We start from the raw sequence: 14,241 nt of genomic DNA, 5'->3' as shown, positions 1-14,241 counted from the left end.
TCCCCCAAACCATCCGCACCCCCCCCCCCCTTTCCGCCTCATACTGTAATTGCATGAATAGCTCTCTTTAATTTCAGGCTGACCCTCATCAGAAGCCTCTCCTCATTCCTCACGGAGCCTCAAAATATCCATCAGCTTAAAAATAAATATAAAAAAATAAGAGGAAAAAGGAAACACACAAAATCTATTACAACCAGGACTTTCTCTCCCTCAGTCTCCCTCCCTCCCTCTCCCTCTTTCTCCCTCCGTCCATCCCTCCCTCCCTCCGTCTGTCCCCCCCGTCCGTCCTCCCCCGTCAGTCCTCCCCCGTCCGTCCCCCTGATTCCACATGCCAGAACCTGAAACAGGCTAAATGCATTCCGCTCTACTTCCCTTCTGTATTAAAAAAATAAAAAACAAAACAGCTCTATTATCCATATTGAATGGTGCTGACAGGGGCACTGCCAATCGCCAGGGAGGGATCGCTTCCTATCCTTCACTCAGCCCTCTTTTTTTCACAGGGTTATTGATGATATGGGGCCCCTCCTGGTCGTACAGAAGAGAGGGGGTAAAGGCAGGGGACGGGTTGTCAACTGAGGTCTGAACAGCAGATCAACAATGGGCTTGGGAGGGAGGGGGGGGGGATTAAGACTAACGGAAGTGCAGCGGCAATTAAGGGATATTCTATTCTAAAAGATTACATTCTAATACACAAAAAATGTCATCCGCAAATGCTTTACGCCGATACAGCTATGAAAAACAATCCCCCTCTTCTCAACGTAATACACATTAGGCTGAACGATCCCGTCTTCTCAACGTAATACACATTAGGCTGAACGATCCCCGTCTTCTCAACGTAATACACATTAGGCTGAACGATCCCCGTCTTCTCAACGTAATACACATTAGGCTGAACGATCCCCGTCTTCTCAACATAATACACATTAGGCTGAACGATCCCAGTCTTCTCAACGTAATACACATTAGGCTGAACGATCCCCCTCTTCTCAACGTAATACACATTAGGCTGAACGATCCCCGTCTTCTCATAATAATACACATTAGGCTGAACGATCCCCCTCTTCTCAACATAATACACATTAGGCTGAACGAACCCCGTCTTCTCATAATAATACACATTAGGCTGAACGATCCCCGTCTTCTCATAATAATACACATTACGCTGAACGATCCCCCTCTTCTCATAATAATACACATTAGGCTGAACGATCCCTCTCTTCTCATAATAATACACATTAGGCTGAACGATCCCTCTCTTCTCATAATAATACACATTAGGCTGAACGATCCCCCTCTTCTCATAATAATACACATTAGGCTGAACGATCCCCCTCTTCTCAATGTAATACACATTAGGCTGAACGATCCCAGTCTTCTCATAATAATACACATTAGGCTGAACGATCCCTCTCTTCTCATAATAATACACATTAGGCTGAACGATCCCCCTCTTCTCATAATAATACACATTAGGCTGAACGATCCCCCTCTTCTCAATGTAATACACATTAGGCTGAACGATCCCCCTCTTCTCAACGTAATACACATTAGGCTGAACGATCCCCCTCTTCTCAACGTAATACACATTAGGCTGAACGGTCAGTCTCAAAAGGAGAGTAGTAGGGCATCTCATCCTGTTAACATGCGCATTCTAATTTTCTCTTCTAGGCTACTCCAGTATTTGTCCATTGAGTAGCCCCCACCACAGGGAGCATTACAGCCTTGTCCAGGTGAGCAGTCGAGTCACAGAGGGGCTCCATATGGACTGGAGTGACTGTTAGCGGAGGTCAGCAGTGTGGTGCCCTTTGCATTAGTTTAGGATGCTAATCTAGCAGGCCAATCAATTATCTCCCGGCTAATGCTAATGCTAACACCACTTCCATCCCCCAGGCTACTCCAGGGCACCACAGGGCTCCACTTAAAGCTTCTTTAAACCTGAGAGAGAGAGAGAGAGAGCAAGAGAGCGAGAGAGTCTGCTCTGCAGTAAACTTGTTCCCCAGGCCCGCTTAGCGTTTCATTAAGTAGAATAACATCCGTCTCTGCTGTTCTGAAACACAAGTGCACGCACACACATACGCGCACACAGTGTGCCATTACAACCAGCAGCACAGTTACAATAATTGAATGAACACATTGGCAAGAGAGAGAGAGAGAGAGGAGAGCCAAGCTGCCCTGGGGGAGGAGAGGTGACCCCATGTTGAGTGAAGGGTCCAAGTCTCCTGAGCCAGCTCCAACATGTGGAAACATGGCAGCCTAGGGGAAAGTGCATGTCAATGGGCTCAATATGGGAGGGAAAGAGAGACATTCACACGTGCACACACACACAAGTCCTGAGCAAACAGCGGTGGTGGGGTAGTTTCCATGGGCAGGCAGGCAGGCAGGGAGGAGGGAGTGCAGCTCTATGGGCTAGCTGCTGGGACCTCTCCCTTCACGCCAGTCTTCACACACACAAAGGGCACATGAGAACCAGGTCAGGTCACTCATTGGTCAACAGCACTGATCTCAGTCTACCACTCAAACATACAGACAGCTGAAGACCTTTGGAATGTATTTTTTGATCAGCTGAAAGGATGGCACTGTTTTATCAAATCAGAATGAGGATTTCTTCATTAACATGTTCAGATTTTTCATCCGGCCAATATTATTACAATATTGTAAAAGCAAAAGGCCTAGCCTAAATCAAGGACTTTGACTTATCAGAGGTCGACACAGAAGTTCGTATTAGGTAGCTACAGTAGGCTAATAGCTTTTTTTCTACAGGGAGTTTGAATCCAAAAGAGACCAGTATGGATCCTGTCTGGGAAACCAATCAGCCAGTCAGTGTGAATGCTCTCACCCCAACAACCCCAAAGTTCAATGTCTGCATGTGACAAAGGGGAAACCCAATCCGCCACGCAATGTGTCTGTGTCTGTGTGACCCGTCCAGTGAGACAGAGAGGGGAGGGGGGATGGCACGTTGTTGAAATAGCCAGTGCTCACTGAGGCATGCGGAGTATCGCCCTGGGCTTTGGAACTGGATTACTACTCTCTATGGCCCACTATCCACTTCTCTGTCTCTCTCCCTCTCCCTCTATCTATCCAGTGAGGCCTCTCTCGCTCTCCCTCCCCATCTCTATCCAGTGAGGCCTCTCTCTCTCTCCCTCCCCATCTCTATCCAGTGAGGCCTCTCTCTCTCTCTCTCTCTCCCCATCTCTATCCAGTGATGCCTCGCTCTCCATCTCTATCCAGTGATGCCTCTCTCTCTCTCCATCTCTATCCAGTGAGGCCTCTCTCTCTCTCTCTCCCTCCCCATCTCTATCCAGCGAGGCCTCTCTCGCTCTCTCTCCCTCCCTCCTCATCTCTATCCAGCGAGACCTCTCTCGCTCTCTCTCCCTCCCCATCTCTATCCAGCGAGGCCTCTCTCGCTCTCTCTCCCTCCCCATCTCTATCCAGCGAGGCCTCTCTCTCCCTACCTCCCCATCTCTATCCAGCGAGGCCTCTCTCTCTCCCCCTCCCCATCTCTATCCAGCGAGGCCTCTCTCGCTCTCCCTCCCCATCTCTATCCAGCGAGGCCTCTCTCTCCCCATCTCTATCCAGCGAGGCCTCTCTCTCCCCATCTCTATCCAGCGAGGCCTCTCTCTCCCCATCTCTATCCAGCAAGGCCTCTCTCTCTCCCCCTCCCCATCTCTATCTAGTGAGGCCTCTCTCTCCCTCCCCATCTCTATCTAGTGAGGCCTCTCTCTCCCTCCCCATCTCTATCTAGTGAGGCCTCTCTCTCCCTCCCCATCTCTATCTAGTGAGGCCTCTCTCTCCCTCCCCATCTCTATCTAGTGAGGCCTCTCTCTCACTCCCCATCTCTATCCAGTGAGGCCTCTCTCTCTCCCTCCCCATCTCTATCTAGTGAGGCCTCTCTCCCTCCCCATCTCTATCTAGTGAGGCCTCTCTCTCCCTCCCCATCTCTATCCAGTGAGGCCTCCCCATCTCTATCCAGTGAGGCCTCCCCATCTCTATCCAGTGAGGCCTCTCTCTCTCTCCCTCCCCATCTCTATCCAGTGAGGCCTCCCCATCTCTATCCAGTGAGGCCTCTCTCTCCCTCCCCATCTCTATCCAGTGAGGCCTCTCTTTCTCCCTCTCTCTATCCAGTGAGTCCCCCCTCTCTCGCCCCTCTATCCAGTGAGGCCCCCCTCTCTCCCTCCCCATCTATCCAGTGAGGCCTCTCTCTCTCCCTCCCCATCTCTATCCAGTGAGGCCTCTCTCTCTCCCTCCCCATCTCTATCCAGTGAGGCCTCTCTCTCCCTCCCCATCTCTATCCAGTGAGGACTCTCTCTCCCTCCCCATCTCTATCCAGTGAGGCCTCCCTCTCTCCCTCCTCATCTCTATCCAGTGAGGCCTCCCTCTCTCCCTCCTCATCTCTATCCAGTGAGGCCTCTCTCTCTTCCTCCCCATCTCTATCCAGTGAGGCCTCCCTCTCTCCCTCCTCATCTCTATCCAGCGAGACCTCTCTCGCTCTCTCTCCCTCCCCATCTCTATCCAGCGAGGCCTCACTCGCTCTCTCTCCCTCCCCATCTCTATCCAGCGAGGCCTCTCTCGCTCTCTCTCCCTCCCCATCTCTATCCAGCGAGGCCTCTCTCTCTCCCTACCTCCCCATCTCTATCCAGCGAGGCCTCTCTCTCTCCCCCTCCCCATCTCTATCCAGTGAGGCCTCTCTCGCTCTCCCTCCCCATCTCTATCCAGCGAGGCCTCTCTCGCTCTCCCTCCCCATCTCTATCCAGCGAGGCCTCTCTCGCTCTCCCTCCCCATCTCTATCCAGCGAGGCCTCTCTCGCTCTCCCTCCCCATCTCTATCCAGCGAGGCCTCTCTCGCTCTCCCTCCCCATCTCTATCCAGCGAGGCCTCTCTCTCCCTCCCCATCTCTATCCAGCGAGGCCTCTCTCTCCCTCCCCATCTCTATCTAGTGAGGCCTCTCTCTCCCTCCCCATCTCTATCTAGTGAGGCCTCTCTCTCCCTCCCCATCTCTATCTAGTAAGCCTCTCTCTCCCTCCCCATCTCTATCTAGTAAGCCTCTCTCTCCCTCCCCATCTCTATCTAGTGAGGCCTCTCTCTCCCTCCCCATCTCTATCTAGTGAGGCCTCTCTCTCACTCCCCATCTCTATCCAGTGGGGCCTCTCTCTCTCCCTCCCCATCTCTATCCAGTGAGGCCTCTCTCTCTTCCTCCCCATTTCTATCCAGTGAGGCCTCCCCATCTCTATCCAGTGAGGCCTCTCTCTCTCCCTCCCCATCTCTATCTAGTGAGGCCTCTCTCTCCCTCCCCATCTCTATCTAGTGAGGCCTCTCTCTCCCTCCCCATCTCTATCCAGTGAGGCCTCCCCATCTCTATCCAGTGAGGCCTCCCCATCTCTATCCAGTGAGGCCTCTCTCTCTCTCCCTCCCCATCTCTATCCAGTGAGGCCTCCCCATCTCTATCCAGTGAGGCCTCTCTCTCCCTCTCTCTATCCAGTGAGTCCCCCCTCTCTCGCCCCTCTATCCAGTGAGGCCCCCCTCTCTCCCTCCCCATCTCTATCCAGTGAGGCCTCTCTCTCTCCCTCCCCATCTCTATCCAGTGAGGCCTCTCTCTCTCCCTCCCCATCTCTATCCAGTGAGGCCTCTCTCTCTCCCTCCCCATCTCTATCCAGTGAGGCCTCTCTCTCTCCCTCCCCATCTCTATCCAGTGAGGCCTCTCTCTCCCTCCCCATCTCTATCCAGTGAGGACTCTCTCTCCCTCCCCATCTCTATCCAGTGAGGCCTCCCTCTCTCATCTCTATCCAGTGAGGCCTCTCTCTCTTCCTCCCCATCTCTATCCAGTGAGGCCTCTCTCTCTTCCTCCCCATCTCTATCGAGTGAGGCCTCTCTCTCTCTGTCCCCATCTCTATCCAGTGAGGCCTCTCTCTCTCTGTCCCCATCTCTATCTAGTGAGGCCTCTCTCTCCCTCCCCATCTCTATCTAGTGAGGCCTCTCTCTCCCTCCCCATCTCTATCTAGTGAGGCCTCTCTTTCTCCAGTGAGTCCCCCCTCTCTCGCCCCTCTATCCAGTGAGTCCCCCCTCTCTCGCCCCTCTATCCAGTGAGGCCCCCCTCTCTCCCTCCCCATCTATCCAGTGAGGCCTCTCTCTCTCCCTCCCCATCTCTATCCAGTGAGGCCTCTCTCTCTCCCTCCCCATCTCTATCCAGTGAGGCCTCTTTCTCTCTCCCTCCCCATTTCTATCCAGTGAGGCCTCCCCATCTCTATCCAGTGAGGCCTCTCTCTCTCTCCCTCCCCATCTCCATCTAGTGAGGCCTCTCTCTCTCTCTAGTGAGGCCTCTCTCTCCCTCCCCATCTCTATCTAGTGAGGCCTCTCTCTCCCTCCCCATCTCTATCTAATGAGGCCTCTCTCTCCCTCCCCATCTCTATCTAGTGAGGCCTCTCTCTCCCTCCCCATCTCTATCTAGTGAGGCCTCTCTCTCCCTCCCCATCTCTATCTAGTGAGGCCTCTCTCTCCCTCCCCATCTCTATCTAGTGAGGCCTCTCTCTCCCTCCCCATCTCTATCTAGTGAGGCCTCTCTCTCCCTCCCCATCTCTATCTAGTGAGGCCTCTCTCTCCCTCCCCATCTCTATCTAGTAAGCCTCTCTCTCCCTCCCCATCTCCATCTAGTAAGCCTCTCTCTCCCTCCCCATCTCTATCTAGTGAGGCCTCTCTCTCCCTCCCCATCTCTATCTAGTGAGGCCTCTCTCTCACTCCCCATCTCTATCCAGTGGGGCCTCTCTCTCTTCCTCCCCATTTCTATCCAGTGAGGCCTCCCCATCTCTATCCAGTGAGGCCTCTCTCTCTCCCTCCCCATCTCTATCTAGTGAGGCCTCTCTCTCCCTCCCCATCTCTATCTAGTGAGGCCTCTCTCTCCCTCCCCATCTCTATCCAGTGAGGCCTCCCCATCTCTATCCAGTGAGGCCTCCCCATCTCTATCCATTGAGGCCTCCCCATCTCTATCCATTGAGGCCTCTCTCTCTCTCCCTCCCCATCTCTATCCAGTGAGGCCTCCCCATCTCTATCCAGTGAGGCCTCGCTCTCCCTCCCCATCTCTATCCAGTGAGGCCTCTCTTTCTCCCTCTCTCTATCCAGTGAGTCCCCCCTCTCTCGCCCCTCTATCCAGTGAGGCCCCCCTCTCTCCCTCCCCATCTATCTAGTGAGGCCTCTCTCTATCCCTCCCCATCTATCCAGTGAGGCCTCCCTCTCTTCCTCCCCATCTCTATCCAGTGAGGACGCTCTCTCTTCCTCCCTCTCTCTATCCAGTGAGTCCCCCCTCTCTCGCCCCTCTATCCAGTGAGGCCCCCCTCTCTCGCCCCTCTATCCAGTGAGGACCTTCACCCTCCCTTCCTCTATCCAGTGAGGCCCCTCTCCCACCCTCCCTCCCTCTACCCAGTGAGGCCCCTCTGCCTCCCTCCCTCCCCATCTCTATCCAGTGAGGCCCCTCTCCCTCCCTCCCTCCCTCCCCATCTCTATCCAGTGAGGCCCCTCTCCCCTCCCTCCCTCCATCCATCCATCCAGTGAGGCCTCTCCCTCCCTCCCTCCCTCCCTCCATCCATCCAGTGAGGCCTCTCTCTCCATCCCCATCTCTATCCAGTGAGGCCTCTCTCTCTTCCTCCCCATCTCTTTCCAGTGAGGCCTCTCTCTCTTCCTCCCCATCTCTATCCAGTGAGGCCTCTCTCTCTCTCCCTCCCCATCTCTATCCAGTGAGGCCTCCCCATCTCTATCCAGTGAGGCCTCTCTCTCTCTCTCCCTCCCCATCTCTATCCAGTGAGGCCTCCCCATCTCTATCCAGTGATGCCTCCCTCTCTCTCCCTCCCCATCTCTATCCAGTGAGGCCTCCCCATCTCTATCCAGTGAGGCCTCTCTCGCTCTCCCTCCCCATCTCTATCCAGTGATGCCTCCCTCTCTCTCCCTCCCCATCTCTATCCAGTGAGGCCTCTCTCCCCCTCCCCATCTCTATCCAGTGAGGCCTCTCTCCCCCTCCCCATCTCTATCCAGTGAGGCCTCTCTCCCCCTCCCCATCTCTATCCAGTGAGGCCTCTCTCTCTCTCCCCCTCCCCATCCAGTGAGGCCTCTCTCTCCCCCTCCCCATCTCTATCCAGTGAGGCCTCTCTCTACCCCTCCCCATCTCTATCCAGTGAGGCCTCTCTCTCCCCCTCCCCATCTCTATCCAGTGAGGCCTCTCTCTCCCCCTCCCCATCTCTATCCAGTGAGGCCTCTCTCTCCCCCTCCCCATCTCTATCCAGTGAGGCCTCTCTCTGTCCCTCCCTATCCAGTGAGGCCTCTCTCTCTCTCCCTATCCAGTGAGGCCTCTCTCTGTCCCTCCCTATCCAGTGAGGCCTCTCTCTCTCTCCCTATCCAGTGAGGCCTCTCTCTCTCTCCCTATCCAGTGAGGCCTCTCTCTCTCTCTCGGCTTTATTCTAGTTCTGTCGCTACCTCATGAAATTGTTCAGTACTTTTTTTTGTCCCATCCCTGTACTTATCTCCTCTCATTCACCTCAGTCTCAATATTTAACAGCTTGCCTTGCCATGGACCTGCTGCCTTTCAATAAACCATCAGGGTCACAGACTGTTTATTATTCACCAGTCAGGTAAGGTGGCATGCAGCTAAGAGATCTGTCTGCAGTGTCCGGGAGTCTTTCCCGTACTTCCTGTGGGTCAAAGGTGATACGTCGTGTCGAGCTACCTTTTCCAAGACCTAAATAACACTTTGCATTAGATCACTAGCACATTACCTATCCTGCTTTTTCAGATCAGTGTAAAAGAAGGAGATGAAGCCATATCAGACTATTGAGATACTAACTGTGTGTAAAAAATGTGCATAAAAAGAGATTGTCGTCCATGTCTGAAGTGGACTAAAATGGAGGGTAGACCTTCTCGCTCTTCTTCCACGGCTGACCTTTTCAAGTCTACGCATCATACCGTTGAGTACGTGGCATTGTTCCTACAACTTCAATTTGACCAAAGTGCGACACTCACAACTGGAGGACGAGCACCATCTCGGCGGCCATCTCGTAGACCTGGTGCAGGTTGACCACCCGCTGGCTGGCCGTGGCGAGCTCCAGAACGGCCACCTCGTGGATGATCTCCAGCCTGCAGTCCTGGCCCTTCCTCCTCTTCCTCATGAACTTGGCGGCGTACTCCTGGCCCGTGCACTTCTCCACACACTTCCTGACCACCGCAAACTTCCCCCTGAGGAGAAGCACAGGCAGAGAGAAGAGGGTGCTGGGTGAAGATTTATATTTCACTGAAAAGTTGTTTCAGTACAGAGAATAAGGTAGGCTTTTCCAGACACTTTCTAGTCTAATGTCATCTACAATAGAGAAGGTTTATATATGCACCATTCAAGATATTCTAAGGCCTTTTAACTAGCTCTGTAACTATGGTAACTGAAGGCCGTTCATCACTTGGCATGTTGACTATATGACCTAGTTTCACTGACCCAATAGGGCAATACGGACTTTCTAACAATTCACAAGAATGACACAAAGCCACAAATGAATGTTAAGAGTTCTCAGTCTGGAGAAACTAAAAGGAAGTAATCGCAGTGTCTCTCATTAAATCTGCATGATGTTACAAATCAAAATGACCCGATGAACAAGCAGTGGATTCACATACAAATGTGTACACACAGGCAGAAATGGTTCTCTTAGAACCCTTTCATCTGTGAGAAGAGACGTGTGTGTGTGTGTGTGTGTGTGTGTGTGTGTGTGTGTGTGTGTGTGTGTGTGTGTGTGTGTGTGTGTGTGTGTGTGTGATGAGAGAGGTGTTGTAGTGATCCTGAGACCAGCACACTTAACGTTGGATCTGAACATCCCTTTGTCTCCTTGGCATTTCTGCAGGATGAAGTCATCTCCAGTCCCCAGAACCCAAGTTGGCCCTTTATCTCACCGCTACAGCCGTCTGCTTTGTGGCGCTGACCCACTTTGAATGTGGACTATGAAGGGGTAGGGGCCTGTACTGGTCTGGTGTGAAAAACACACAGCGAGCGGCTGTGTTTCAAATGGCAACCTATTCCCTTATGAGGTGCACTACTTTTGATTAGGGTCCATAAGTAGATCTGGTCAAAAGTATACAGGGAACAGGGTGCCATTGGGGACACAGAGAGTGTGTTGCCCGGGGGGCCTTGCAGACAGAAAGCAGTGTATAAAGATGACACGCCAACATCAACTCCCCTCTCGGCTACCGAGAATGCAGCCAAATGCTCTAATACACTGAACCAATGGTCCCATTATTGTCTGACCTCATTGTAAGAGGATATGACAACACAACCTCAGGTTCTAAAATGTGTAGCAGAGACATTTAAATGCCAAGTAGAAACAGTGTAGGCTACAGGGATACCGTTTGCCTACTTTGTTTCCATATTTACACTTTATAGTACAATGGTATTGACTTAACCTCTAAGGAGGAAGTATTTGCGGGACAAGGAAAGGTTCTTTGAAACAGAGGTTTGCAGTGGAAAAGTCAGAACTCTCCGGAGCCAGACAACTCTCTTATCAAACAGGTCTGAAGAATGATTTACCGGCCGAGGTGATTTGAGGCTGATAAACAGAGTTTTGTGAGTGATAACCATGCACGCACACACACACACACACGGATTTATGACTCACGCCGGAACATGGTGGCAGTTGAGAAAAGTCAGAGCGATTGACCTCTCTGGAAGTGTCAGAGCTGCCAAAGGGTTTAGAGTAAACATCCACCTAAACATCATTCCCATGACCGTAGCTCCTCTCATCCAAGCCTTAGATTTTGAAAATCTGAACCACATATCACCTGGTCCTCCTCGTATCCACCCACCTTCATCCCTCCTTGCACACTCAGATAAATGGTGTAAGACCATGTTCAACATCTACCTTAAAGAAGACAGTGGCCTTGAAGGTTGAGCCTGGCAGCTGTCAAATATCTCAGGTTGTCCTTACTGTCAGATTGTGTAAGGGGGTGGGCACATCCTCCCAGTTCTCATGAAAGTAGTGTCAACTAGCCTGCATCATGAGCAACACAGCCATGACATGCGAGAGACTGGGCAGCAAAGAGGGATGCGAGAGACTGGGCAGCAAAGAGGGACAGATCTGACTAGAAGTCGACCGATTAAAATCGGCATGGCCGATTAATTAGGGCCGATTTAAAGTTTTCATAACAATCAGTGATCGCCATTTTTGGACACCGATTACATTGCACTGCGCGAGGAGACTGCGTGGCTGGCTGACCACCTGTTACACGAGTGCAGCAAGGAGCCAAGGTAAGTTGCTAGCTAGCATTAAACTTATCTTGTAAAAAACAATCAACATAATCCCTAGTTAACTACACATGGTTGATGATTTTACTAGTTTAACTAGCTTGTCCTGCGTTGCAAATAATCAATGCGGTGCCTGTTAATTTATCATTGAATCACAGCCTACTTCGCCAAACAGGTGATGATTTAACAAGCGCATTCGCGAAAAAAAGCACTGTTGTCGCACCAATGTACCTAACCATAAACATCAATGCCTTTCTTAAAATCAATACCCAAATATATATTTTTCAACCTGCATATTTAGTTAAAATAAATGAATGTTAGCAGGCAATATTAGCTCAGGAAATTGTGTCACTTCTCTTGCGTTCTGTGCAAGCAGTCAGGATATATGCAACAGTTTGGGTCGCCTGGCTCGTTACGAACTGTGTGAAGACCATTTCTTCCTAACAAAGACCGTAATTAATTTGCCAGAATTGTATAGAATTATGACATAACATTGAAGGTTGTGCAATGTAACATAAATATTTAGACTTATGGATGCCAGCCGTTCGATAAAATACGTTACGGTTCCGTATTTCACTGAAAGAATAAACATTTTGTTTTCGAAATGAAAGTTTCCGGATTTGACCATATTAATGATCAAAGGCTCGTATTTGTGTGTTCATTATATTATAATTAAGTCTATGATAGAGCAGTCTGACTGAGCGGTGGTAGGCAGCAGCAGGCTCGTAAGCATTCATTCAAACAGCAGCTCTTAGCAATGCTGGGATGCAAAGCTCTGTTTATGACTTCAAGCCTATCAACTCCAGAGATTAGGCTGGCAATACTACAGTGCCTATAAGAACCTCCAATAGTCAAAGGGATATGAAATACAAATGGTAGAGAGAGAAATAGTCCTATAATTCTTATAATAACTACAACCTAAAACTTCTTATCTGGGAATATTGAAGACTCATGTTAAAAGGAACCATCAGCTTTCATATGTTCTGAGCAAGGAACTTAAACGTTAGCTTTCTTACATGGCACATATTGCACTTCTACAACACTGTGTTTTTGCATTATTTAAACCAAATTGAACATGTTTCATTATTTGAGATTAAATTGATTTTAATGTATTATATTAAGTTAAAATTAAAGTGTTCATTCAGTATTGTTGTAATTGTCATTATTACATACACACAAATATATATATATAAAATAAATAAATAGCCCGATTAATCGGTATCTGCTTTTTTTGGTCCTGTAATAAAATCGGTATCGGTATTGCCGTTGAAAAATCATAGTCGGTCGACCTCTAGATCAGACCCAAGAGAAAACACAAGCAAGAGACTAATGAGAAGTCCAGTTTAGTCATGCCTGCCTAACGCCACCATGCCGAGTGTCATTGTCATGTTGTCGGGGCAGGAGTGGAAGCAGACTGGAAGAAATTGCGTCTGGAGTTGGTTTTGCCCTCCAGAGAAACAGGCAGTAAATGTCTGCTGAGCGCCTTAGACTAGATTGGCATAGGAATTGTGACAGACAACTATGCCGATGTAATATGGTCAGTGTTTTTAGTCCTGTTTTGAGTCGTGAATATTCTAACACACCATCGAGAGAGAGAGAGGGAGAGAGAGAGCCTGGGCCTCGGGGGGGGGGGGGGGGGGGGGGGGTGCTGATCTGAGCTCATGTGAGAGTCATGGGCCTGGAAGATTGTGCTGGGGCTCTAGGCTCTCCAGCTTTATTCCCTCTTGTCCTTACATTCTCAATCCCACTGTCCAGCCACGCACAGATTTACTACATACAGCTGCCTTTCCCTTACAGAAACACTCACACAAGAAAGAAAAACGTAGAGACTGGAGGATGAAGAATGAAAAAGCCATGCTCTTTGGCTTGTGCTGAACTCATCAAGTCCACAGACTTGCCTTAATGCGTTGGATCAGGCTAAATATCTGAGGAGTTTGAGGATGTGGCGGACAGAGGCGTTTGTTATTGTCTGAGGCCAGTGTGACAGGGCAGTGACAAAGTAAGAGCAACGTGACAAGGTCAGCGAGAACATGAACATGAGGCACGTAGAGGCAAGGAGAACCACTGACTGTATTTGTGAACACCTTGTCAACCATCCGAACCAGGAGGAAAGACGCACTTGGTAGCTGCAGGAAGGCACTTGACATTAGCTTGTGAAAATCCTTCGGAGGGAGGGGTCTCCTTATAGTCACAGCATCCAATGACAGGAATGCAAGGAGCAGACGTAATCTCTTGCATTCATAACATCTTAACGGGCTGCGTCTAATCAATCAAGTTCAGAGGAAATAGTTTGTGCTATAAGGAACCTTCCGGGCCTTTGAAACTAGCTAAAGAGCAGGTCTAATAGGCTTTCTCCACACTTGACTGCATGGCTGAGGCATTCCTTCATACCTCTGCCACCACCGATACTCTAATCCAGCCCCTGCTGTCGTAAGATTGGTTTCCTAAAAACTTGAAAGCCCTGGAGCTCTGTACGGTCCAGAGGCGTGTTAAGCGAATTGTCTTATGTAAAAATAAAAGAATGAATAAAAAACAGTGCCATAGATGTTGTGTTTGTGGTGCAGCGTGGTGGCAGGGGTGCGAACCAGCCCTAGCCTAATGAAAACCCTCACAGCAGCCTCGTCCTGTCCCGTCTGGCCACTCACCCGCTGTGAGTAATAATACTTTGGATCGGAGGCATTGGCATCAACGCTGTGTGAAGTTCATCAAGTCGGCCATGAATCTTTGCTATGCTTAGGGAGGGTGCTGGACAGGAGGTCTAGGCCTGCCTGGAATGTTCCATGGGTCATTCCAAAGGAGACAAGTAGCCTATTTTGATTTATATTATAGCTGGGCAACTATCTGCATGGGATTGAGGAGAAAACAGAGTCTACCATCAATGCTAGCAGTGCACAATATACTAAATATTCCAAGTTCAGCTAGCACACACAAGCCATTGATTTAGGGCTTGTGTACATGCTTGCTGGAGAGACTGGTTGGGACTGGGAC

At 50.3% G+C, this 14,241-nt stretch overlaps 1 protein-coding gene across 1 annotated transcript in view; it reads right to left on the bottom strand.

Annotated features, from left to right (window-relative positions):
- The window catches only part of LOC109899373 (serine/threonine-protein kinase 17A), a 43,832-nt gene that overhangs the window by 11,341 nt on the left and 18,250 nt on the right, over nucleotides 1-14,241 (bottom strand). Inside the window, exon 2 of the mRNA XM_031836140.1 lies at nucleotides 8,997-9,209. Within this exon, the coding sequence (XP_031692000.1) occupies nucleotides 8,997-9,209 (213 nt within the window). The remainder of the gene's footprint in view (nucleotides 1-8,996; nucleotides 9,210-14,241) is intronic.

The sequence above is a fragment of the Oncorhynchus kisutch genome, linkage group LG11 (assembly GCF_002021735.2).
Source record: "Oncorhynchus kisutch isolate 150728-3 linkage group LG11, Okis_V2, whole genome shotgun sequence".
In the NCBI taxonomy this organism is placed as follows: Eukaryota; Metazoa; Chordata; class Actinopteri; order Salmoniformes; family Salmonidae; genus Oncorhynchus; species Oncorhynchus kisutch.
The sequence above is the reverse complement of the archived record's forward strand: the minus strand, read 5'-3'. Positions and strand labels throughout refer to the sequence as shown.